Raw genomic sequence first — 27,219 nt, 5'->3', positions numbered from 1 at the left:
TACAGATCAAATGAGGGAACAATAGAATGAATCAAATACAGGATGGGATGAAAGAAATGAAGGATAGAGAAAAACGGGTATGCAATAGAACAAATGGTTGGGCTCAGAGCAGCAATTAGACTTTTTGGTGCCCTGTGCCAGAGAGAGCAGTGGCGCACCGTCCCCCGTCCCCCATTTTTTTTTTAAATAGTGCACCTGAAAAATGGCCATGGCTTCATGGGGAAGGGCCAGAGAAGAGATGGGAAAGTCAGGAAATGCTGGGGATAAAAGAAGAGGAAGCTACAAGTGAGAATGATAATAAACAGGAAAATTGACAGGCCCAAACAGCGCCCCTTGCCCTTCGGTGCCCTGTGCCATGGCATTGGTCGCACTACCCTAGTTACAGCCCTAGTTGGGCTAATGGGTGTAAGTCTCAAGTAGGGTCTAAACTAGACCTATAACGTTTAACCACTTAAAAGGCGTTTTTTTTTCCGGCAAAACCGGTCAACAATTGCCAGGTCTGCAGGAGAGTCCGGGAAGTCAGAAGAGATCCGTTCTGCGCATGTGTAGAAAGGATTTCCTCTTCAAAAACACAACGGTGCGGTGTGGATGGACGTTGTCAGCTGAAGCACAGTTGCCTGCATTCGCATCCCATGCGACCACGTCAGTTAAGTGGTTAAAAAAGAAACTTTGTAACTGATGCATGATCTAGGTGCAAATAATATTAAAGGACTTCAGGTTAATTCTTCATTATTTACATGAATAGTGTAGTGATTAATAGATAATGGATGATGAGAATACCAACCTAATAAAAAACAAAATGACACAAACAACTAATGCACTGATGAGGAGGTGGTTTATAACAGAGTGTAAGCAGTGGCATAACTATGGAGGGTGCAGTTGCTATGGGGCCCGGCGGCCCAGCAAAGAACCCCCTGCACCCAGGGCCGTATTAACAATGGGTCGAGTGGACAGCATGCTGGTCCCTGCTGCAGTGTTGTCTAAGGGGTGGGGACCAAGTACCCCCGGGCCCCCCTCTCTAAGAGTTCCCCCCCACCACAGATTGGATCTCTATTACTGATCCGGTCTGCAGCGTAGCGCACCACACAGGCACAGCCGCAGCCCGCCCCAGCCCCACTATGAGGTTGACTTCTGTGGAGAGAGAGGAATGTGTAAGTGCATCCACATAGTGCTCTCTTCTTGTTCTGTATGTTCTGTCTATGTGTATGTATATATGTGTATGTATGTGTGTGCGTATATACATGTGTGTACGTATGTATATGTGTTTATATATACACATGTACTGTGTGTGCATATATATATATATATATATATATATATATATATGTGTGTATATATATATATATATATGTGTGTGTGGTTCCTGAGTGCCATCTGATTTTGCATTATATACTGTACATATATATATATATATATATATATATTTATATATATATATATGTATATCTCTTGCTATACGGACCGGCACTCACCCCAAATGGTCAATGGCTCCGATGCCCTCCGGATATAGATAATGTATAGTAGTCAATATATTGACTATTCTATATATATTTTTAATTTAACACCTTAGGGCCCTCTGGTTGAGACCTGAGTTGGGGGCCCCTTAAAAATGTTGCTATGGAGCCCACAAAGTTCTCGTTACGCCCCTGAGTGTAAGTCTAGGGTAGTGAAAAAAGTATATAAGAAGGCTAAATGAAACAGTGAATGGATGATGAATTAGATAATGGGTACACAAATTCGCTATTGCAGGGGCGGGGGAAGAGTTAGAATAAGAGTAGGAAAATAAGAGTAGGAAAGAATTAGGAATCAATAAAACACCTGCAGTGACTACTGGCTTAGGCTTAGAGAAGAATTAGATGTAACTGTGGAATAATTTAATCAAAGCCTGTGTGTATTTTTTTTAACGTTGGCGTATATGGAATATAATGCTTTAAGATAACAAAGAGATCAGGGAGAGAGAACAGTTAGGGGTTGGCTTAAGCAGTGCTGATTGGTGTAGCAGCATACAAAGTTAAAATTAAGAGCTTTGGGAGGTTAATGGAGACACGGGGAAGATTAATTATAGTCTGGGAGAGAAAAGGTGAATGCTCCAGGATACAGTCAAAAAACTGAAAGAAGGTGGCAATAGATAGAATACGGTGAGAAAAACAGTTCAGCTAAACTTTCTTTGTGGGTTTCTGAATAGGCTGCTGTAACTGCTGTGAAACACAAGGAGAATGACAAACGTAACATCTTCTGATGTGGACTACAATAAAGAGGAGAGAAACTGAGGAGACTGAATGGTGCGATAAATGTCATGAATTGGTATAACGTGGGGTTCACATGCAGGCTAAGACAGAACTGTACAATATGTCTAGAATAATGACTAAAGGTGTGTACACACTAGGTGATTAGGAAAGACAGCATGATTATGACATCATAATTGTACAGTCGTTCCTGGTCCTCTGTAGTGCCTACACTGAATGATATGTCGTTCAGTGCAGGCACCCTCCCTCATTCCTGAACATGGCCAATCTGTCGTTATCGGCAGATTGACTTGCTTGTTCAGGCGATGACAGATGTCGGAAACGACCAGAGGGAGCGCGCATCGCTGGTCGCTTCTGACAGAGCACGATTACTGAGCGATTGCATGACTACGATGTCGTAATCGTGCAATCGCTCAGTAATATCGCCAAGTGTGTACGCACCTTAAGTGTAAAAATTGATGTGACAATAAAAGTGACAGAGTAACATGGAATAATTTGGGTAATGAGGAAGAGATTGCTGGTTAGTGTGATAGATTACATCACTGTGAGCATCGGAATGGTTCAAATGAATAGACAGGGAATACTGGGGAAACTATTTGAGAAAGCTGCCATAACCCTACTAAGGATTGCAGCCCTGCCCAGACACAGAGCACAGGCTGCAGTATCCATCATGAAGAGGCCATTCTCCAATAGGGGATGTACAGTATTTTTTAATGACTAAGTGTGTCTTTAGATGACACAAAAGGAAATGCTGATGCTGTATGTATAGTAGAGTATGGGGGAAACTCAATTAGCATTGCAGGGATGTTGCTCCTGGTTAAGTGCTCAGAGCTGTTCAATTACTCCTGCGGCCTGAGACTAGCGGATTACTGCTCACACCCACCTGAGGGTGCAAGCATAAATCTGCCTTAACTAGTGCCTCTGAGCTAGTCACAGGCTTACCGCGTGTAGTAACTGCATCATACCCAGCACTGAACCTTGGAGATGCAGTTTATCACGACTAAGCCCCAGGCATTAGTCACAGTAAGGTGCATCACCCAGGTTAAGTGGCAGTAAATTGAATAGCTCCAGGCACTTAACATGGGAGCTACAGCCACGTGATGCTAACTGAATCACTCCCTATGAAAATACTTTTTGTGGAGGAACAAGGCAATAGCCTGAATTAGAGCAAATAAAAATAATGTACTAATTGTCATTTCCTTTGTGAAAGCAGCAATAGACACAATGCAAAGCTTTCCATGTCAAACTGCAAGTCCTATACAGGTGTAGGAGAACAGGGTGATTAGAAAAAGAAAGCAATATGAGTTCATATAAACCGGAGGTCAACAATAGAAAGTTGTGTTGATCAGAAGACAGGTGACAGGAGAATGGGCTACAATGTAAGCTCTCACAGATGGAAATGCCTGAAAGCATGCTAGGGAATGGACACTAGAGAGTACACAATGTATGATCAGCACTAGGTGAGAGCAATCTGATTATTGTCTACCTACCCAGAATCGCGCTCTCTGCACAGCAGTAGTTAAGAAGAGTGGCACCAGGCCACAAGCTTACAGCACGCATGAGCGTCCTATAGAAATTACGTTCTGAAATGCGCTCTCCACGGACACTCAAGGTCTGGCTTTTTCTAAAAAGTAAAACAATAGTGACAACAATAATAAATGTCAAAATCCATGGCAAGAATTGTTTGCACAAGGGTAATGAAAAATTATATAATGTGTTTAAAATAATGAAATTATCTCACCATGACTACGGTCACTGATACATGTAAACATTAACCTCAACAGGCTCTATGGTTTTCTAGTGAAAAATGTATTTATTTTTTTTCTCTACACAATATTGTTTTTTTTCCTTTTGGTACTATGGTCAAGTAAATATCTTTAAAATTGATGGCACTGTACATGGATGAAAGGGGAGTGAACTAACTATTGAAATAATGAACTATTCCAAACATTTACTTTACTTATGATTCTTATTTTACTGAAATATACCAGTTATTTTACTGTGAAATTTCTAACATGGCATTTAAAGTCATTGGATTTTAATTTAGGTTTGGTGTATGTTGTAGGCCATAATCTCCCAGTTTGTGGTCTGGCACTATTGCACCCAAGGGCACTATAAGTGCAGGGCCCCTGGTTACCACCTATAACAATGGTGAAAGGGGCTCCCTGAAAACATCCAACATTGGGAGCAGGGTGGTCTTGGGGGGATAACTTTGGGACAAGGCCTTGCCCTGCGCTTCCTCAGTCTATTGTTCTTGACTATTAGACGTTATAGTAGTGAAAAAAAAATTATTAATGAATGACTTCAGTCAGTCATAAAAAGTACATTAGGCTGCTGCAGCAGTCTATCTTATGAGCACGCTAAATAACAAACCAGTGATTGAACAGCAGAATGGGGATATGGAGGAGGGAGGAGTTAGCACTTTAGTATATTTGACGTGCCGACATCCTAAAGCAGACTCATTATTCCCAGGGTCAATACTGCCTGCATTTGCATGTAATACATAAATACCGGGCAGCATAGTTTTATACACTGAGATTTAGATTTTTTTTTCCCCAGAAATGTTTCTATTAGAATCAAGAAAAAATGAGAAGATCCATACTACAGATATCACGATTTTTGTGGAAATCATACATGACAATGAAATGTACAAGATAGAATAACAAAAGCACAATAAAGAATATTATAACATATGTCTAAATAAAGGGATGACAATATCATAATGTAGTAAATTCGTTATACATAACGTGATAAAACTATCTATGTAGACATGCAATTCCTATTTGTTAATAATAATGTTAATGAACAGCATTTTAAGCCAAAAATATATAGAAAAACTATAAAAAAAAAAAAGAGTTCTGTGTCATTTATTATCCACAAAAATTGAGTGGTAATATGATGATCCAAAAATGAAGAAATGAGAGAACGTGGAACGGAGAAAAAAATAAAGGGTAAAGAAAAAGGTTACAAGGGTAGCCAGGTAATGCTAGGGGTGAGCCACGTGCGTCCAGGTCTAGCATCATAAACACCAGTTAAGTCTCTTACAAGAATGTTCTGGTTTCGTACCAGATAGTTGATCTAAAACGATGGTGTATTTGTCTTTTAAGATCAGTAGGTAACGTGTCTATAAAGCGTTCCCAGGGAGAAAAAGTGTTCAGTTTTTTCTGTATTGTGGAGGGAAGATTCAACCCAACCCATTTTGAAAATATAAAATAATAGAAATTCAGAGGTATTGGTTACATACATTTGCAAATATATGAATAAGCGCCGGGCCAACGTCAAGGCTCCTCTATAACGCTGTCCCTAACATTATGGGGTTCATGTCCGAGGCGCAGGGAACCCCAAAAGAATCCAGCCAAGGACCATCCCCAGGGCATTACACATATAAGGGAAAAGTATAGATGTGTAAAAATAAATCAATAAGTGTTAATATAATGAGAAATAGTTAAAAATTATTATGTAGGATTCAAGTATTTTTGTTGATATTGCTGCAGTGTGCTGGAGGGAATATCCCTTTTTTTCTCCCATTCTAGGCACCCTGCTAGCTAGATGAGGGTAGCCGAAAAAAGCTCAGAGGGCTAGACCAAATGATTCTGCGGGCCTTATACATGCACCAGGCAGGAGGTTCCCCATCCCTGCTCTATGTGTAGTAGCAGATATCGTTCTAAGGGAATATGCATACAATATCAGCCTCCATTAGATCTGGAAAGTGTGTCTGCCATTTAGTAATGCCTGTGTGGAATTGGTATGATTTACTGCCGAACCCATGCCCGGCGGTTGGAATCCCGACAGCGGCATCCCGGCAGAGGAGGTAATCCTGATCGTCCAAGGTAAGTATCGTCTAACCTAATTGTACCCCCTAACCCTAACCCTCACCTTCCCCCCAGTGCCTAAACCTAACCCCCCCTTCCCCGCTGCCCCCTAAACTTAAGTCTCCCAGGGGGTGCCTAACCCTAAGTCCACCCCGGGAACCCTAAACCAAACCCCCCCCCCCCCGAGCCACCGTCATGGAGCAGAAGAAACTGGGAGCAAAAGTCCCAGAGAAACGCGTTAAGGCGCATGGGCTTCTTTGTTTTCTGCTGCTAACTAAAGACGGACTGTTTGCCGTTGATTATATTCATTGCCTCTCCGATCATCACCCACACTTTGGAGGAATTGAGCTTTCACACTCTGCTGTTTAAACAGGCGAATATGGCTGCCGGCCACTGAGCTAATCAACTGAGCTCTTGCCGCTTGAATGCGGGAGCTCTACATAGATATCTCTCAGCTGACAATCCATCAAGGTAAAAGTGAGCCAGAGGACCAGGCGGCTAAAACACTGCAGTGCCGCTTCATCACGGTGGCTCCTAACCCACAGTGCCACACCCACAGCTCACTGCGGGGACAGCACTAGGAGATCTAAATGAAGATTACAGGGGCGAAGGCGCCAGTAAATGGCCGCCGCAGCAGGATAAGGAGGGGCGATAGCCGGCCCGCAAGCCAACGGCGCAAATCCCTGGGGGGGTGTGCCGGGGGGCCAGACCTGTCCCTCTTTTAGCACCTCACTAGCCCGGCTGGCCAGTGGTAGGCAGCTGGGCTGGCAGCAGGGAAGGGGGGCAGAGTAGGGGTTAAAAGAATTGGCCATAAGCAAGAGAGCACCATTACCTCTCTCCCACATCCAGGACACCCACCCCAATGTAAGAGGACTTAGGTGAGTACGGTTCAAGGGGCACGGAAGGGGGCAGGGGAACCCCAATAAGTGATGGTGATGGGGGGGGGTGAGGTTTTGTTTTCTGTGTATCATTGAATATATTCTTGTTTGGAATTATATAAAAAAAAAATTGAAATAAAGAAACGGAGTGGTTGTTCTCTCTTTACAGTAAGCTTTTGTGATTTTTGTGTTTTATACTTTTATTATAACAGTATTGTACATGGGGAAAGAACGGTGCACAAGGCATGGTCAGAATGCCTCGCATATTCACCAATTAGTAGGCTGCACACCTAGTTCCAGCAAAATGTGGCATGGGCCATACGGACTGCGCACCAAGTGAGGGTGGTATGCGCATGGTAGCTGGTCCCAAAAACGTAGGGGGCGTGGTCACGTGTCTACAAGGTTGGGCTGGGCACACCCCAGGTGAAGATTGGTAGGGGGCGTAGTTGCTGGTCAACGTGGTTGGGCCCAGCATGCCCCAGGGGGTATAACATCATGAGAGCCCTGTGCACCGCTTTTCTTTTCTTTGCCCAGCGACTGGTTGTAAGTTGTGTTATGTTGAAATAAAGCTGTGACCGATTTAGTTGCCCAAAAAGTTGCATGGTCTCGTCTCAGTTATTGCTTGGCGCAAGACGGCGGGTCGTCGGTAAGTCAACCTCTCCACCCTTACATCAAAAGAAGCTGATTCAGGCTGAGGTGAGCCACGGGACCAGAGTGGGAATTACACCACGGTACCCTCTAAATCAATCTATACACTCCAACAGCTCCTATCCTCACTCCCTTGTGCCGCACACATAGCGCACTACAGGAATACATTTAACATTAATCGGACTGGACATTGCAGACCCTTTTCAGACTGGGTGAGATTTTATTTTCTATTTTAATTTTTTATTACCGTTTACATTCATCACCTGGACTGATACATGTCAGAAATGACACACTGAAGAACTTATTGTCACCATCCTGTCCTTTTTAGCAGTTCATTCATTACTATTATTTTTCATTGCAACTACATACCCAATTAGTTCCATTGGTACTTTTCCGTGTTTTATAATTACTACATAACCTTATATTGTGGTATAATATTTTTTTTTTAATATTTGTCTACCAGCGCTACTTCCTTTTATTCCATATATAAGAAACTAACCAAATCTAAAGCAGAAAGGAACTGCTTGAGGTTTAGAATTTAACTAAAATGTGTCCACACTCCTAATCCAAGCATCCCACCCCCCAACTCCACCCTCCTGACGCAGTACAACATGGTTTAGCCAAAGTATAGGATTGCACAATATAGTTGGATTTACTCCCGACTCCAAATAAGTGTAGTGTGGTTAAGGTTTTTGGGTTTTTTAACCTCCATGGTGACATGCCCAAAAAATACTTGCAGAATGCAAGACAAAAAAGAAAAACACAGATCAACATTTATACACTGTTGAAATGGACAGTGTTCTGCAATATGCATAGCACAACTTAGAGGACTTTGACCCAATTTCCATTTACCACCTTTCCTGGCTTTTTTTGGTTCTTTTATTTTTATATATTTTTTCATACTGCATATTATTGGTCTCATTTTTATCATTGGAATATAATTTGTATATTATTCCTAATTACACCATTTCTTTTTTATTAATAAACATTTACACTTTGCATCCCTTCTTACTGGAGTAGATCACCTATCACAGAAAATTATCTATATACCAAAGGGTCATTTTCCCTGTCTTATATTATTGCTGGTGGACATCGCAACAACTTCAAAATCCTGAAAATATTGATGGACATTGGGATATTAAATTAATATCCAATGCTCATGTTCAAGACACACAAGGTGAGTAATATCCATAAACGAGAATCAAGAGCATCCACACTTGTTTCTTTGGTACACAAAATGTTTTATTCTATATAATCCTTCTCTGAGATCCTGAAACTCATCAAGGACCATAGAACAGAAAGACTCCAAGATACTAAGCATCCACTGTTGTGTAACGGTGTATGATTACATAAGGCACATTTTGCACCAAGAATTGGTTAGTGCAACAGTGCACATTAGGCCTGATTCTAGGTTGGGAGTAAAGTAAAAAAGAGCAAGTTACTGCACCTGGACACAGCACATTGCAGTGCAGGCATGCAAATACATTTTTTTGCATGCATGTAGGGTAAATACCAGCTGCTTTTACATATAGCCCACAAATGCTGGACAGATTTAGTTTTACACTGTAATTTAGATTTGAGTTTGGACACGCCTCTCTCACATCTACATCTCTCTAATCATTTTCTATCTCCCCACCTGCAGTGCAACATGGTTTTGCCAAGGTGCACAGTTACTTGCTCCTTTAAGCTTTCCTCTAAACTCAGAATTAAGCCCACTATGTTTGTTTGTTTTTCTTTCTCAGTACACATCTGAATATGGGACTGACCACATCCTTTAACTGGGACTGAGTTAACATCCAACAGTGCGGTAGAAGTACCGAGACTACCCCATAACTCAGCTAATTAATTGTTCAAACACCTCAAAAAGCATTGGTATAGTACATACCTGTATAGAAACTCCACTATGGGACTTTGATTGTGAAAGCCTGTAACTTGTACAACATCGCCAAGCTGGTACCTGGAAAGAATCACATTTATCTTCAAGGGAAGTACAATGTTACTGACAAAATTACTAATTGTAACTTATATCTTATTAACCAGTTATACTTTACACCTTCCTCACCTCTCGAAAAACGACACAGGTTCTTTCCCTAACAACCCAACACATTACTTACCATGTCTCACAACCTGCTAAGGGGAGTATAGAATTAGATGCGATAACCTGTTTTCTCCCGTAAACCCGCAGCCACGTGGTACAATTTTCGTGAGAGAACATTTCTCCCTATCCTATTACTTGCATTTCGCGAAAAAAATTTCTCCAGAAAAGAAATCTCCATAGTAAAAAGCTGCCTTTTCGCGGAAAACTATCCAATTACAAGCAAGCGAGAATTTTGTTGGGGTTTGGGCTAGTTTTAATAAACAATTTCTTTTCACCACCTCTGAGCAGGTGATAAGTTGTGCAAAACCGCTATTTTTGGCTACAAATTTCAGGACTTGGTGCAGAACTACTGGGACACCTTACTTAATGACCTGAAAATACTGACAGACATCGGAATATTAAATGACTTATTAGGAAAAAAATATTTTTTAATTAACTTAATTTGACCAATAATGACATTTCATTTTTGGTGTGAAAAAGTGCAGATAAATGGGTTATTTGATGTGGGACAGGTATATGGGGGTGCTGTATGAGTGGGATAGGTGTATTTAAGATTGCAGGTGGGTGTTCGAGGTGTATTTTGATGTTTTTTTTTAAATTGTCTTAAAATTATCCAAATATATACTTACACCCATTTTTATGCACCCCCAAATTAAATAGAACATTTATTTTGCAAGAAAACACATAGGGGTAAATTTACTAAAGTGAGAGTTTTTAGAAGTGGAGATGTTGCCCATAGAAACCAATCATATTCTAGCTATTATCTTCTAGAAGGTGCAAGTTAAATGTTAAGTAGAATCTGATTGGTTGCTATGGACAACATCTCCACTTCTAAAAACTCTCACTTTAGTAAATATATCCCATACAGTGAATATAGTAAAGTGGGAAAAAACTTTTTCAGTGAAAATTATGCTATGTTGGGAACTCTGTATGCAGCAGTGGAAACATGCTGGCCAAAATGGTGCAAGGAGTAAGTCCGAATATCCCTTAAATAGTGCGATAAGTTCCCAAACCACAATCGCACGATTGGTCTCTATTCAGGAGATCTTTACAGAAGCTCGCTTGCAATTGGATACTGCAAAAACGATGAAAACAAAATTTGTGAAAAAGAAATTATCAGGAGAATAGCGGAAAAATCGCATTTTATTGGATACCCCCCTAATTCTTCATATTGTCCAGATCAAGCAAGGCTTTGCCAAGGAAAACTTACCCAGCAATGCCCCCAGTAGTAAGGGCCCCTGTAGTGCCCCCATATGATGCCCCCAGTAGTAAGGCCGCTGTAGTGCCCCTATATGATACTTACCTTAAACCCCGCTCCAGTGCCTGCTGCTGTCCATCCCCGGCACCCGTTCCTCGGAACTGTGGGGGTGACGTCATGATGTCACTCCCATAGTGCATCGCGGGACCTGGAAGCCGAGCTCAGGAGTGAGCTCCTTCCTCCGGCTGCCGCTGGCGCTGGGAGTAGAGAGGAGAGAAGGAGCCGGGCGCCCACTGGTAACACACACTCAGCGAGCGCCCGGCAAATGGAGGGTGTAGGGGGTGCGAACGTTGGGCCGGCGGGCCCCTTAAGCCACCAGGCCCCATAGCAACCGCACCCTGCACCCACCGTGGTTATGCCACTGGGCAGTGGCAGGCGGGGGTGGTGCGCCGAGTGGGGGCGGCATTAGAGCCGTCGGATGTCCCTGGGCATTCCAGTTGCCCCTAGGCAATGGCTTATAATGCCTATGCCTAGGGCCGGCTCTGGGCGGGACTGGTAAGTAACACATAGTAACACATAGCATCAACCTCAGACGACGCTGTAAGGAAATTACATCATCATTCATCATGTCGGCACTGATGAAAAGTCGACAAACATTCCTGGTGGTCCACCTGGTTTGGGGCGGTCCAACGGCTACAGTGGTGTCTTACAGTTCTGGCAGTCAGCTGACAGTGACTTCTGTCTGATCCTGTGGCACTTCCAGGGGTGAACATTCCTAACCCTCCCCGAAGTGCTTAACTCTTTCCCTCCCCTCCCGGTAGCACCTTACCATGACCCTCCCTTCCAGCAGCCTCACCCTCCCCTAGTGCCTAACCATGACCCCCCCCTCTCGCAGCCTAACCGTAACCCTCCCCTCCCGTAGCCTAACCCTACCCATTGTGCCTAACCCTAACGTTCCCCTCCCATAGGCTAACCCTCCACTGCCACAGACTACAACTAACTCTCTAGTCCTTGCAGAAGGTCATTATTGCACTTATTGACATTCTGCAGATGTGAACATGTTTAATGTCGACATTTCAAATTCAGTTCAATGTCGACATTATGATTGTAGACATTGTAAATGTCAACATAATGACTGCATTGCTTATCGTAGGAGCGGGCTTATATATATGCAGATCTTGCAAATGAAATACTTCCAGTATACAACAACAAAAAAATGTTAGATTGGAAGTAGCATGTAAAATAAATGACCCTTTGATTGACAATTAAAATGTGGAAAGCATGCCACTGCATTTTAAAAATAATACTGTGAACTGAATCGAACATACTAACCCATTTGATTTTTACTCATTCTTGTAATTGGCCAATTAAGTTCATTGTATTAGGTATACAAATGTGGTTGAAGTCAAGAATATCAGATGCTTTACGCGAATACCTAAGTCATAAATGTAAGCCTGACCTACAATGGTGCGAGAAAGTCTGTGAATCCTTCAGAATTTTCTCAATTACTGAAAAAATTGTATGTTAACTGTGTCCGTTTCTTCATCTAAGCTATAAAAATAGTTAAAGAGAACTCAATATATCTCATTCATTCAATGGTCAAAACAATCCAATGTCAATTTTTTGGGAAAACACAGGAGAACCTCTAAGATTCAGTCAATGGTGTGACCTCCTGGAGCAGCAATGGCTTCAAATATTTAGTTAATCAGGTAATCAGAAGGCAGAACGGCTTTGGATAAATGTTAGCCTATTCCTCCTCATAGAACTGCTTGAAGTAATGGATGTTGCTGCACTTTCTTGCATGAACACCACTCTTCAGGACCTGACACAACATTTCTATTGGATTTAGGTCTGTACTTTAGGGCAGGTCCACCAGACTAGACCATTGCAGCCTCTCCAACCCTGAGAATAAGTTGTGCCAAACATCCTCTGGAGTCTAGTTGGTACCAAATAACACCTTACATAAATTTCATAGGAATTTTCTTTGATATGGGTTGAGATCAAGGATGCCTTTTTGTGAGTAAGAGACTGTTTGGAATGCACAAAAGTAAATTCTAAAGGGATGATATCATAACTTTTTAAAGGGGATCTTGAGTGAGATCGTCTCTTCGCTTCCCAAGACACAGATGTATTATACTACTCCTTTCCTCAGTGCAAAGAGGTTTGGTTTCTTGGCTTAGATAGCAACTCGATTACCCCAAATCACTGTCTTGTGAGCAGGGGAAATGAATGAAAGTATATAATTTTGTTTGTGATTTGACTTATTGGGTTCTCCGTCTATTTTCTTATGACTTAGATAAAGGTCTGAACACGTTTAAGGTTACATTTATCCAGAAATTCTAAAGTGTTTACAGATTGTCTAGTACCAATTTAGTAGTTTTCAGAAATAAACAAAAATTACAGGCAGCTAACCTAAGCATTCATCAAAACAGGCATGTAGGAGATAAAGTGATCATGACTTCAAAAACCTGTAGCCAATTAGAACATCAGAGTGCAAAAAGCAGCTCAATACTTTCTTGTGTAGCCATTGGTAGGCAATTTTAAATCAGGGCAAAAGCAGCTAATCTGAGCATCTAAACGTGAGAAAGAGCACAGAGTCATAGTAATATAGTAGTATAAGAATACTGTCAATCTGTTATGGCAAGGAGGTAGTGTAAAGCACACCCCCATGTGAAACAACGTTTATAAAGTACAAGATATTTTTCTCCTATTTTTAATATAGAGTTTGAAAATTGTTCACTTACCGGTAAAGTCCATCTCTGTTAGTTATAACCAGCTCATAGGCTTTCCCTGCTGTAACATCTTGAACATTCAGTGTTTGTTCCAACTCATTCATGTCCATAGCTATAAATTCAAAAAACGCACAGCGGGGATTCAACACATATTGCGGGACATCTTCTAGAGGCCAAAGATTCACACCACAGAGACCTGAGGAGACAGTAATATTAAGAAATGGGAAATATGAGAAATAGTAGGGAAGAGTATACCTAATATACTGTGTAGGTGAGCATAATGAATATGCTGAAAGTAAGATTCTAAGGAGAGAAGACCAAGACAATGTAAGTGAAGTGACAGGAAAAATATTTATTACCAAATAAATATCCATACCTTCTGCCGCACAGTATATGGGGGAATATACTGGAGTTTCTTTACAGACAGTATCCTTTAGAATCTGTCTATCCAAGTCACTTCCCCCAGACTCCACAGCTACGATCACCTGTAATTTTGGCCACACCCGCTTGGCTATCCCACAAAAGCCTTTTTGGAACTGAGCACGTAGTTCTGAAGCTCGGGCAGCATCTGGAACTAAAAGGTCTTCTGTCTGCTTTCTGACGTCCAGAGGAATCTTAAGTTCTGAACTGAGACGACCTTTCTGAATATCTGTAACCAGAGACTCCCAACAATCCTCTAAGACTGAGAAGACATAACGAAGGAACCAAGAGAAGTTGGCTTCAAGCATACTTAGGCCCCTATCCCTGAGGGCAAAAAGAAGCTGTATGTAAAGTATATCATGATGAGACATGGTGGGAATGACTGGAATTGTAGAAGAGTACAGGTGATTCAGGAAATTCGAAAAGGCAAGGGGAAAATTAATAATGGGAATCCCAGCCTCGGTGTGGCGGACATTGGGTGGAAGTGTAAACTTGGCCATCTTCTCCAAAGCTCCAGGGAAAGTGCTGTGTATTATTTCCAGATATACGGCTGTTCCCTAGGACATGAGACATGGTTTCAGCCACAGAAAGAACAGTAGAAAGCACAATAGCACAATCACCCCATGATGAATAAACCTTACATAATAAACTAATAATATAAAGCTAATGACTCAGTCCTATAGAGGAACACAGATGCTGGCAAGTAGCAAAAGTTTATTCTACAAAGCACAAAACAGAAAGAAAACGACCAGTGCGGCTTCACTAATTGAAACTTGTCAATTATATCACCTTAATTGTAAACAATTATAAAACACTCAGGTAACATGACAAAATAAATCAATATTTAATAAAATAATATCAATATAAATATCACAATTTTTTTTAGAGTAATAAAATAAAAAAAAACAATTATTATTTTAATAAAAAGTTTAGCAACCACTGTTGTACTGACTGGCAATCAGTGGGGTATACAATAAGTCTGAAATTAATTATAAAGACTTAAATAAAAACGAATGTAAGGAGCAGAAGTGCAAAGGGCATAGCTGCATGGATGCTCAGCATCATATAGAGACAATTCTAAATAACTTTATGGCTTGGAGAATGATGGTAACAGTCTAGTTCATACAGGACCACATAGCCGGATAAATCAACTTAAAACGTATGCATGAACTGGGCTGTTCCCATCATTTTCAAAGCCATAAAAGTCCCATAAGATTGTCTTTATATTATACATCCATGCAGCTATGCACTTTACAGTAGTTTTAAGTCCATTATTGAGTCTATTTGATGAACTTTCTAATCACTGCTATTGTGGTTATTAAGTGGTTTATCAATTAATAATTTACCTTTGTGATTTTTTTTTTATTTTTTTTTAACAATTAAGGTGATACAATTTACAGGTTTCTATTAGTGAAGCAGCGCTGGCTTATTTCTTTGTTCTTTAGAGAAAGAACAGACCTGTCACAGCTTTACATGTAGAACATAATGCAGTTACGTACAATACACAACTTCTCTTATATGTAAGCTTTCATTAGAAATACTCCCTCCATCATAAGCCCTTTTATAAATTTATCTAACTGCTACCTATATCCCTTGGTATGTGTCCTATGCTTTGCTTTAATTAGAGCATTGTCTGCTTTACAATAAGAGATCTGAACTACATATGAATAGAAACCCTTTCCAGGCACCAATCAACTACTTCACCTTACAAAAGCAGACCTGCATCCGGACATTGTACTAGTCACATTGTCAGTCATTTCTGTTTCATGTACAACTACATGTTGCTTGTGTTTCACTAAATTCATCTTTGTGTCTATTACCATCATGACATATACAACATTGCAGATTATATATATCCTATACTTTAACTAGGCGGCACTCAGGAGTCTGCAATGAAGTATATGATAAAAATCCTTTATTCAGCCGACGTTTCGGGAGCTACCCCGTCATCAGGGACAAGATACAGACAATAATGACAAACATATACATATACCATCACCAATCAGCATGTAAACTATAGATTGGCTTGCATTTAAATCACTATTTGTCCCTATGTACTATGTCATGTTGCTTGACTTCTAGTATATTTGTGTGTTTGATTGTTTATTGGCGATTGTTTATTGGCAGTGGTTTTTCAATATTTTGTGCCCCTCTACATATTGAAAGTTTAGGCTGTATATGTACATTTTTGTTTGTCATATGCATCATGGTCTTTGTCCTATTTTTGGAATATTTTGTAGTAGAAATATTGATGATATTTAGGATTATATTGCCAAAGTGATCATATTATGATATAGACCTGTATGGGATGCGATTCAAATATATTAATAGGCACTTCTTGGTTGTACTGCATTGTGATCACATTACGATATAATCCATATGGGATGCGATTTGAATGTAATATAATGTATATGGATTGACCCATACTTGCCGTGTCAATTACAAGAAGAGTGTTTGTTGTTGTTTTTTAATTCCTCTGTTATAGGTGTCTGTTAACAAGTGTTTTATTACTATTTACCTTGTACGGAAGGTTGCTATGCAACCTCAAATTATTAACACGTGACCGCTTACACTGCGGTCGCTGGGCGATGACGTCATACGGATGCGACACGTTTCCAGCGCGCTCCGGAGGATGGCTTCTGCTGGCGTTCTGCAGGTGAGTTGGTTTACATGCTGATTGGTGATGGTATATGTATGTCATTATTGTCTGTATCTTGTCCCTGATGACGGGGTAGCTCCCGAAAACGTCGGCTGAATAAAGGATTTTTATCATATACTTCATTGCAGTCTCCTGAGTGTCGCCTAGTTTGGTATCATGTGTATGGGTTTTTCGCCCCAGGATGGCACCGGAGCATTCGTTTACATCACAGGAGTGCCGGGTATAGCTGCACACACATATATATATATATATATATATATATATATATATATATAACACAAACTCATTTCTACATACAATTATCCTATACGTGCCATATATCAAACAAAGCATTTGGCTTTCTAACCTTCATGCTAACAATTTACATCTCCTATCACTAATTCAATATTAAAATAAGCAAAAAGTACAACCGCTTAGTGCCACTATAACAGATGACATGTCCTATGCTGTAGCCACAAAATCAGAACACAATAGTAGGCTCACAGATACCTGCTGGAAGCTATCATTGGGCCTCTGAGCACTGATAGGGACCATAATGGGGTTTCCAGAAGTGCCTGCAGTTGCTACCAGGGCAAAGGATCTTCCAAGGATCAATATGTTCTCTTCTCCCTGCGATGTGCGTTGGACATAGTCTTTATAGTCACAGTACTGAGTCAGAGGGTGAAGCTTCTGAAACGAGGATACACCTGAGCAGAAAACAGTAAAAGAGTGTTTAGCTTTACTTGTATGTAGAGTGGTATCAACTCAGCTAAGATACAAAACATTCTTGTTACATCTTGTAAAAAATTGAATACTGATGCCCACCATTTATTTGTCCATATATAGCTACAAGAACTTATATTATAGAAATGTAAGAAAAGAAAAAAATCTCTTGCCATTGTCAAAGAGATGGTCAACAATATTGTTTTGGGGAGCGACTCTCATCAATCCTTCCTACAGGTACTACAAACACCTTTCAGATATGGTAACTGTGAATTGCATATTTACCAATCTTAATGCTCGTCTCATGAACGCGATATTGGATTTGTACCTCACCTGTTACAGCACTACAGTTCTGTTCTTACTTTTTGAAACAATATTATGTTGCTATGCAAAAATTATAAAAGAAAAAAAAATACTTCTGTATCCATAAATAGATGTGGGTTGACCCAATATTCATAGGAATACAGATCATGAATTCAATGGGAACATGTAACAACAATGTTTAGGTGGTTTAACATTTTTGCAGTACTTTTTTGAAAAATTGTTACCTAATAAACAATCATCCTGCAAGCGCGGCAGGACTAGGAGAGTCATGGTGGTCTGGACGGTTCTAGATATCACACTGTTTGAATCCCATGCTTTTCCTGCATCCCCCAGCAAGGGAAATGACCACACCACACGTATTTGGGAGTGCCTTGGTTCTGCTAGGTGTGGCAGGGGGGAGGGGTTACAGTACAGTTTAGTTGAATTATTGGATATGGATAGGCTGCATTCTCAGAACTACCCAGAAAATGCTTTACCTCTCTGTAAGAAACTTACTTGAGAGTATTTTTCCTATATGCTAGTTAAACAAAGAAAAAATAGTGTTTGAAGTTAAGCTTAGACCTTTTGTAGATAATTTGCTCTGATAAGGATCACAGTTTACCTAAAACACTGACATTTACCTTCTAAGTTTTTGAAATTGTTCTTCAGCCCATATTCTGTGTCCTGGTGCTTGTGCAGCGTTTCCAGTAGTAAGGATTCCTGCATGCTACGGGCACTTTTTGTGTCACGTTCCAAATTATTCCTGTGATTGTTTTTCGAAAGAATCTTGAGGCACCGTCTGCGCTTCAGCCCAGCAATCCATCTTTTCACTCGCTCGCCCTTCCAGAGAGTAACCAGCAGGAAACTCACACAGGCCCCCAGGACCAAAGTTATAATCAAGAGATGAACCATCCTAAATGAATAAGCCTGTGTGAGTTAGAAATAGGAGACATTAATATATATTATATCATTAAGTATTTAATATCACACAGAAAAAAAAGATAGTAACATGGTGCACTGGTCACACAAATTATTTACAATATAACTTTTAGTGTTAACCTTACCTAGATGTTCAATAACACAGATTATATACAGATTTAGTGATATATATATATTTTATTATAACAGTATAGGAAATAAAGTGCATACAATTATTGCAATATATATATATATATATATATATATATATGGAGAAGAAATGTCATTCAGCAAAGGTGTTGTAACACTGGAATATTTACTGGATGTCATCCACGTGAGGACTCTAGAATAGTAGGAACTAGACTTTGAAACATTGTAAAATATAGCTCAGTTATGAAAACAGTTGCCAGTTGTAATAGAATTTAAAGTAACTAATAATTGCAGAATAGACACTAGTCGTGTATAAATAGATTACTCAGTATTTTCTCTCTAACACCTTGGTTTTACTAGTAGCCCCTGACACAGTATTTACATTTTACACAAATATTTCACCATTCCTTGTGGATATAATTTTAAGAGTAATAATAAAAGTTATACGTTAAATAAATTTGTGTGACCAGTGCACCATATTACTATATTTTTTTATGTGTAATATCTATTTACTAATCATAGTAGGTAGCACCTCTCCAGCGGTTGAATATATATATTTTTTGTAATAAAGTAATTGCTTAGTTTAACTGGAGGGTAGGTCATGAACTAGTGCAGTTGCTCTCCTTTTGTTTTGCATCATTATTTGTCAGAATGTAAACAGTCAGCATAGTTGAAAAGATTCCAAACCACCATGAAATTGTTTACATATATGAAGCCTTGCATAGCATACCATATGTATCTACCTTAGAGGATGAATCCAACCTGGCCAAAAATCAAGTTTGGGCGCAATGTCCTAAGTGGAAGCTGGTCCCCAAAGTTTACTAACCTGTGGTATATGGTGACAAGCTCTCCCACAGGTCCCTGAACACCATTGGTGGGTTACACTTAGGATATTAAACTGAATTTTCAGTTTTAAGAGGAATTAACATATGTTCAAATCAAACTGTATAGTATACTCAGACTCACAGTATGTACAATTGTGCTTTTGTTTTATTTAGCGATATAACATTCACCAACATCGAGGGTCACTCTAAAAAGTGGAAGTAATTGGAAAACAGAGGAGTTAATTCTGACTTGGGCGTAAAGCAAAGCAAAAAACTAAATAAAACAAAACAAGTAACTGTACCTGGACAAGCCATGATGCAATGCAAGGGATATATATATATATATAAATCTGCTTTAACATGCAGCCCACACAAGCTGGTTAGTTTTATTTTTACACTGCACTTTAGATTTGTGTTTGGAGCCATGAAACCATCAGATATAAAAATAATAAAGCTGAGCTATTGTCTTGCTGTAAACCCCAGAGCGTGCCGTTCCCAGGTATGATAATTATTATTTTATTCCGATCATTAAATATACACCGCTGCACATTTTGTCATATACATATTTTACACAAAATAAAAAATGGAATCGCTGGCTATTACATACCAACTACTGAACATTAAGCCTAATTGCTGTATATCATTAAGAGACATGAAAACTAGATTTATTTATTAACAGTTTCTTATATAGCGCAGCAATTCCGTGGCTGCGCTATATAAGATTGTATTACTAACATGTAAAAAGCAGAACTACAATTAAACGCTGGTAGAGTTTATGTTATAGTAACACAACTGCAATCTATACGTTCTCCCTATACCGGGAGTGAAAGATCTCCTTACTTACACTAACTACTTCCCAGCTGAAGTGAAAACATGATGACAATCGGAAGCCACGCCTTCCCTGCACCATCTCGCCATGGACGCTGCTAAGACGGAAGAAGGAAACAGAGGAAGCCATATTTGTTTCTGGCAACATTTTTCCGTTTCAATCTTTATAGACTTTACCAATAAGACATTTTAATTGAGGGCATGTTAATATCTGACCCAGAGGCAGCCATTTTTCATTAAGTCAAATTATGGTCTTTGCTGTGAATAATGCGTTTATGAGAACGGCTTCTTTAGTGGTCATCTTGATATCAAACTGAACTACGTATTATAATTTGTTATATGCCAGTGAGAAGTTAGAACAGATGTTATCGAAATTTCCAGGGAAATTGGAGTATGACAAATTTGTACTGTATTTGCAAAAAGTATGGTTATATATGTAGTGATTTGCCTTAGTAATGTCTTCCATATTCCTATTCACATTTTAGCATTGTATGCTTTTTTTTTCTCATATGCTGAAGCCGTTTTAACTTGACAAGATTTGTATCTATTTTTGCGTTACCGGTTATAACCACTAGATGTCCTCAGTAAACATGCTATTGATTAACCAAACTAATACGTTACCTGACTGAAAATAATTATTTTATTTTGAGAACTTTCAACTTACACCCTACAAGCATGCATCTTATATAATAAGGCCACTACCATTAGTATTTATATCTATACGCAGGGCAATACATAAAATGCCACAATAACTAATATGCATTGTATTTGGATTTATAGTTGGGCTACTAAAAAAAAGACCAGTCATTCACTTTGCTGCAATTTTTCAGTTTGAACTTCCCGGTTTAAGATAGAAGTTTCCAGATGTGCAAAGCAAGCAAATCAGTTTCAGCCCACAGGTTGCCAAGTATTTCTTATTTGAGGGTGCTAGCAGCTTTTTTTTCTTTGTTCTGTCTTATACCACTGATGTAACTAGAAATTATTAATGTCCCATAGCCATATGTAACACAGCTTCAACGCCATTCCATTTTTAACATTATAATTTATTGACTCATATAGAACATGACACAAATACATTCCATTATACAAACATATCAACTAGTAACACCAGTGCTTGATAAAAAATTTCAACTGTGCTGGACACATATTAGTAAGGTAATACTCAAAAGGACGATAGATCTGTAAAGCTTATGAATTCCAATACAGAGTAAAAGAGGAGGCAAGTAATACCTCTTATATAACAAAGTTCCGGGTGTGACCCGTGGGTTGGAACAGGGTTCCAATCTGGATCAGACCCAGGACACTTTACTTTAATACCTCTTTTCCACCAAAAACCCAGGTCTGACCTAGGTTTTTGGACATGGTTCCAACCCTGGTCAGACCCAGGTGAGACCCATTTACACTGCACTTTTCAATCTGGATTACTCCCAGGTCTGCCCTCCTAAACCTGTGAGGTCATAAAAAGTTGGAGGTGAATGCTCCACAACCACCAATCAGCTCATTTTAGGCATGACCCAGGTCAGATAACCTGGGTTGCACCGTTTACACTGCACCATTACCCGGGTCCAACCCTGGTAGCTACCTGGGTTGGATTGCTGGGTCACTTGACCTGGGTTATTTTCTGGGACCTTTTTACACTGAGCTGCGACCCGGGTAGACCCAGCAAAAACCCAGGGTTTTGCTCTGGTGTAAAAGGGGTATTAGACTGCTGCGCCGACCCAGGATATTCCCGAGTCGTTCACACCGGAGCGGGGTCTGCAGTGACCCGGCTCTTTGGTGTTGCAGTGGATGCTTGGAGATGATGTAATCTCCAAGCACCACTGAAGCCGGCCAATCGGACGGCATGATCCGGGTCACCCTGACCCGGATTGCACAGTTTACACTGCAGGGTGGCACGGGAACGACCCGTGGCCAACCCTGCAAAGTACCCGAGTTGGATCCCAGTGTCCCTCAAGTCGGGTGGGTCCATTTACACCAACCCAGGATTTTTAGGTCGGTGTAAAAGGGGTATAGTATGTTATTGCAGTTAATGGGATGCTTGGCAACTAAATTGCAGGCCATACTTGCCTACTCTCCTGTAATGTCTAATATACTCCAGAATTTCAGGGAAACCAGAATCCTAGATTCCTTCATTGAGCAAATTGCATCACCATGATCCCATCTTTTGCTGTCCAATGTTGTAAATCACAAGGGGGGGGGGTGGGGGGGGTGTTCCGTGGTGGTGAAGATTTAAATATAGGCAAATATGTTTCCAGGTTCTCCCAATTGTGTTTAAGATTAATTGATGGATCTTGTGTGGTTACAGACCTGGTGGTATGATGCAATAATGTTCAGACTTGCGTCTTCACTGAAACCAAAAGAATGAAACTCACCTAGGTTTCAAAGAACCACTGCTTATATTTTCCTTCTTTGAAGCCTCTATTAAATTTAAGCAGTATATCAATGATGAGTGAAAACCGTAATCTGCACCCGCATCTGGAGCACCTGCTGAAACTGCTAAAAGCAGTCATTTGCCCCCTTTTCATGTTTTGCTGCCCCTCAGTAAGATTCCTAATATACTCCATTCCATGGTCAGAATGTAGTTTTACAGCCGCCGGTAATACAATCCAATTCCGTTTTGAGTGGTCATTTGTCAGTTCTATTTTGTAATAGCTGTATGGAGACAGATGAGCCCTATGGGATATAATAATAACATTAAACAACATATCTACATAATCCACCGCTAATAAAGCTCTAAGGGGTCTATTCATCATCACTTTATTACTACAAAAGTGAAAATGAACATTTACACCTGCAATTTATGAAAAGTGTAAAGCAGGTGATATCACTGCTATCTCCTCCTTACCTTCCTCTCGCGGAATGGCCCACTATCCCCATACACTAGTATGAGGACATAATTAATCAAGCTCCGAAAATACAATATTTTTGGAGCTTGAATGTGGGAGCATTCACCATCTTCAGATGGCGTTTTCTCCCACTTACAGCTCGCAACCCACTCCCGGGTTGTGAATAGGTATCCTTTCGTAGACATCACTGTGTACCTGTCCTTGGCTTGAGGATTCTCCTTTTGCATTCCGCTACTAGCCTATCATGCTATAAAAAGGGACAGGTGGTTGTGACCTGCAGTCCAATCCTGTTTGTGTAGACTCCATTTCCCCTGGTCTTGGTAGTGCATATCCCAGCAGATAGTATTAGGAACCAAACCTCACACAGTTTGTGACACAGTGGTTCACAAACTGGATGCCACAGGGCACTTACAGGGGTGCGACAAGTTGGTGGTCCAGTACCAAATAATGCATGTAAATTTGAAAGACAAAACCAGAGCTGTTGGCTGCCAATAATAACATATATGGACAAACAGAAGCACAACCCTGTCCACCACAACATAACTGAACCTAAGGGTAAGCACCATTTTATTAATTTTATATTGTTTTCTGAATTTCTCAATAAGAAACTTTTGGCCTAGGGGTGCTCTGAACAAAATGCTGACACTCTAGGGTGCTGTGATTCAAGAAATTTGTGGGGGGGGTCCTGGTTCCCTTGATTTAGGATTTATTTAACTTGATCATGCAATGTTCCATGTTTGATGGGGCCACTACCAGACCAGAGAGAGCGTTGGTATAGATACCAGAATGAGATTCTAATGACTCACAGTTTTAGACAGATCTCAATGATACTGTTGACTTGAAACTGCTTGTTAAAATGTTGACAACCAGGCCGCGATCAGTCATGGCTTCTCTTGTGCATCCAGACCAGTTAGGCTTTATACTTGCTCAACCGTCCTCAGACAATATCAGGAGGACCATTGATCACAGTAATATACACCAGGGATCAATAAATCTATTGCTATCAGTGTGCAATCTAAAAACTAGGTCAGCTCAATGTGCCAGTTCTATACAGTGCCTTGCAAACGTATTCACCCCTCTTTGCATTTTTCATGTTTTGTTGCCTCACAACCTGGAATTAAAATGGATTGTTTGAAGGTGTGCATCATTTCATTCACAGAACATGCCTACAACTGTGAAGTTGTGTTTTTTTTATATTGTGAATCAAACAACATTTAGGATAACATAACAGAAAACTTCAGCGTGCATAACTATTCACCCCCCTAAAGTCAGTACTTTGTCGAGCCACCTTTTGCGGCAATTACAGCTGCAAGTCGCTTTGGATAAACTCTATGAGCTTGCCACATCTTGCCCCTGGGATTTTTGCCCATTCCTCTCAGGCCGTTGCGGTACTTTTAATTCAGGTAGATCGAATTCCCAATTAGGTAGGTCAAGCTTTGGCAGGCCAAGTCCAGAACAGAAAGAGGGAAGATCAGAAAAAGAGGCTAGGGTGTGTAGCTTTCTGGAAGGAGAAACATGAAGGTTGAAGGGTGTTCCCAGTGGGATATTTATTTATAACACACGGTTATCAGTGAAGAAATATCAGTCACATTACTCAATTACGGTATTTACAGCGATATCCTGCCAGCTACGCCATTTATGTTCCCAGTGGGATGCTTATAACACACGGTTATCGGTGAAGAAATATCACGTAATTGAGTAAAGATACGCATAACAAACAGCAGTTTATTATCAAAGTACAAAACATAGGTAGAATTACAGTATATTGGTCCAGCAATACTCAACTTATATGTGGTCACACATGTGCTTCATATCTTCATTCATGGGAAGTCTGCTTCACATATCGATAATGGATGGTGATGGGTCAGTCTTGCAGGCATCTCAGCACAAATGCATGTCAGTCACACTGCCGTACAGGAATTCTCCATCCTTCATCATGGATTCTACGTTAGAACACCTTTCCCTTCTCCATAGGTCACCACTGTTGATATATCCTTATTCTTGCTGAGTACACTCTTTTGTATGTGATCTGCTTTACACCATATAAGGTATTTCTATTACTAACTGCTTAAAAATGAGCTTAACACTGTACCAATGTCTTTTAAGGACCTGCTCAACCTGCATGCCCCCTAAAAGTTGGCCAATCTCTAAAAATAAACATGCATGGTACATTTGCTGCTTGAATTGTGCTTAAAACATGTAGAAATTAAAATATTATAGCTATGGTTACAAAGGGGAAGCCCCATCTATATTTCAGTTGACGCTTGCGGAGTTCATCCGTAACAGGTTTGAGGGATTTGCGCTGATAGAGAATGCACCAGGACAAGTCTTGGTAGATATGGATCACCGTGCCATTAAAGTCGACTCCATCCAACTGTCTAGCTTTGCATATGATTTCATCTTTCTGCGAATAATAGTGTAAATGGCAGATGACATCGCGTGGGCGTTCAGCAAGAAAACCTCTTGGTTTCAGAGCCCGGTGTGCTCTAACGAAGGTGATAAGCTCATTTCCCAGATTTCATTAAATATTTTTGTGAGCGCATCCACTAGACCCGTTTGGGGGATGTCTTCAGGAAGGCCCCTGATACGTACGTTATTTCTTCGACCTCTGTTATCAAGATCTGTCATCCTTAAGTGTATTACATAAATTTCTTTGTTTGGGCAGAGATTATGTCCTTCAAGGAAGCCATATATGCGTCCGTTGAGTCTTGATGGTCTTCTAGAGAAATAACACGGTCAGAAATCTGCGATATATCTCGCCGGACGATAGCTAGTTGCTGTCGGTTGGTGTCTTGAAGATCTTGTTTCGTGGGTAATGTTTTCATGAAAGACAAAATGTCCTGTAAAACCTTATCTTTCTCAGAAGACGAGCGAGATTGATCTTCATTATGTAGGGACATCGTGGAGATTGGTGGGGAGCTGAAAGTGGTAGGATCTGCAGTGAGTTTGGCTGGAGTGCGATGCAGAAATGGTCTTAGATCTGCCTGGGACTCCTTCGGAAGAGGTGCGTTACCTTTTTGAGCTGGTCTTTTATTTTTGACCATAATGTAGCGTAAAATTCAGCAGACATTAGCATGGGTCACAATCAGCGACATCAGGTTATAGACACGATACGGCAGTGGAGACCCCATAAACGGCGACTCCCTGCGGCCTGGCATTAGAAAAACATTAGGTCATATCGAGTAGCAAATCAGAGAGCAGTCACATGGTCTCTCCCTGGATCCTCATAGGGATTAAAGTGGTGCAAAAGTTCATGCAGATGAGTATTTCTTCTTTGTATATCAGTCAGGTCCAGGGAAGTGGCAATTAGTAGAGAGGAGAGTGGGACTGCACAGTAGTAAAGGGAACTGTAAAACTTGTGCATGTACGCCGGCGGTGACGTGCATACCCCAACACAGACATGGAGGACGTGAACGGTCGGTGGTGTCAGGAGCTCCGATAGTCGAGCACAGTGGGGGAGAGGCTGCACGCCTATCAGTGAGTGTCAGTAAGTGTTGAGAGGGGCCACTCCAGGCAGAATGGTTCTTCTGGAGGGTCGGTCGGACAGGTATCCAAATAGCCCAGTGGTGAAATATGTGATATTCAGCCCCTGAAGCAGGAGCTCACCAAATTCATGTCTCTCTAAGATGGCTACCAGGCTACGCCCCTTTATGCCCATTCTTCACGGCAAAACTACTCCAGCTCCTTCATGTTGGATGGTTTCCACTTGTGAACAGCAATTTTCAAGTCTGACCACAGATTCTCAATTGGATTGAGATATGGGCTTTGACTAGGCCATTCCAACACATTTAAATGTTTCCACTTAAACCACTCGAGTGTTGCTTTAGCAGTATGCTTTGGGTCATTGTCCTGCTGGAAGGTGAACCTCCGTCCCAGTCTCAAATCACAGGCAGACTGAAACAAGTTTTGCTCAAGAATATCCTTGCATTTAGCACCATCCATCTTTTCCTCGACTCA

The 27,219-nt window shown here is 40.6% G+C and overlaps 1 protein-coding gene across 4 annotated transcripts in view; it reads right to left on the bottom strand.

The window, feature by feature from the left end:
* GHDC (GH3 domain containing) overlaps positions 1–20,502 on the bottom strand; it is a 69,194-nt gene extending 48,692 nt beyond the window's left edge. For 3 of the 4 annotated variants that reach the window (XM_088442460.1, XM_088442464.1, XM_088442462.1), the window contains exons 1-7: positions 20,433–20,502; positions 18,338–18,623; positions 17,181–17,377; positions 13,989–14,589; positions 13,625–13,808; positions 9,470–9,541; positions 3,737–3,870 (exon numbers count right to left, since the gene is read on the bottom strand). In XM_088442460.1, the coding sequence (XP_088298586.1) occupies positions 3,737–3,870; positions 9,470–9,541; positions 13,625–13,808; positions 13,989–14,589; positions 17,181–17,377; positions 18,338–18,623; positions 20,433–20,498 (1,540 nt within the window). In that variant the 5' untranslated portion in view covers positions 20,499–20,502. The remainder of the gene's footprint in view (positions 1–3,736; positions 3,871–9,469; positions 9,542–13,624; positions 13,809–13,988; positions 14,590–17,180; positions 17,378–18,337; positions 18,624–20,432) is intronic. The other variant, XM_088442461.1, reaches the window with a different exon arrangement.
* Between the last annotated feature and the right edge of the window lie 6,717 nt (positions 20,503–27,219).

This window comes from Taudactylus pleione, unplaced genomic scaffold (genome assembly GCF_031769625.1).
Source record: "Taudactylus pleione unplaced genomic scaffold, aTauple2 ptg000018l, whole genome shotgun sequence".
NCBI lineage: Eukaryota > Metazoa > Chordata > Amphibia > Anura > Myobatrachidae > Taudactylus > Taudactylus pleione.
This window is presented reverse-complemented; position numbering and strand designations above follow the sequence as displayed.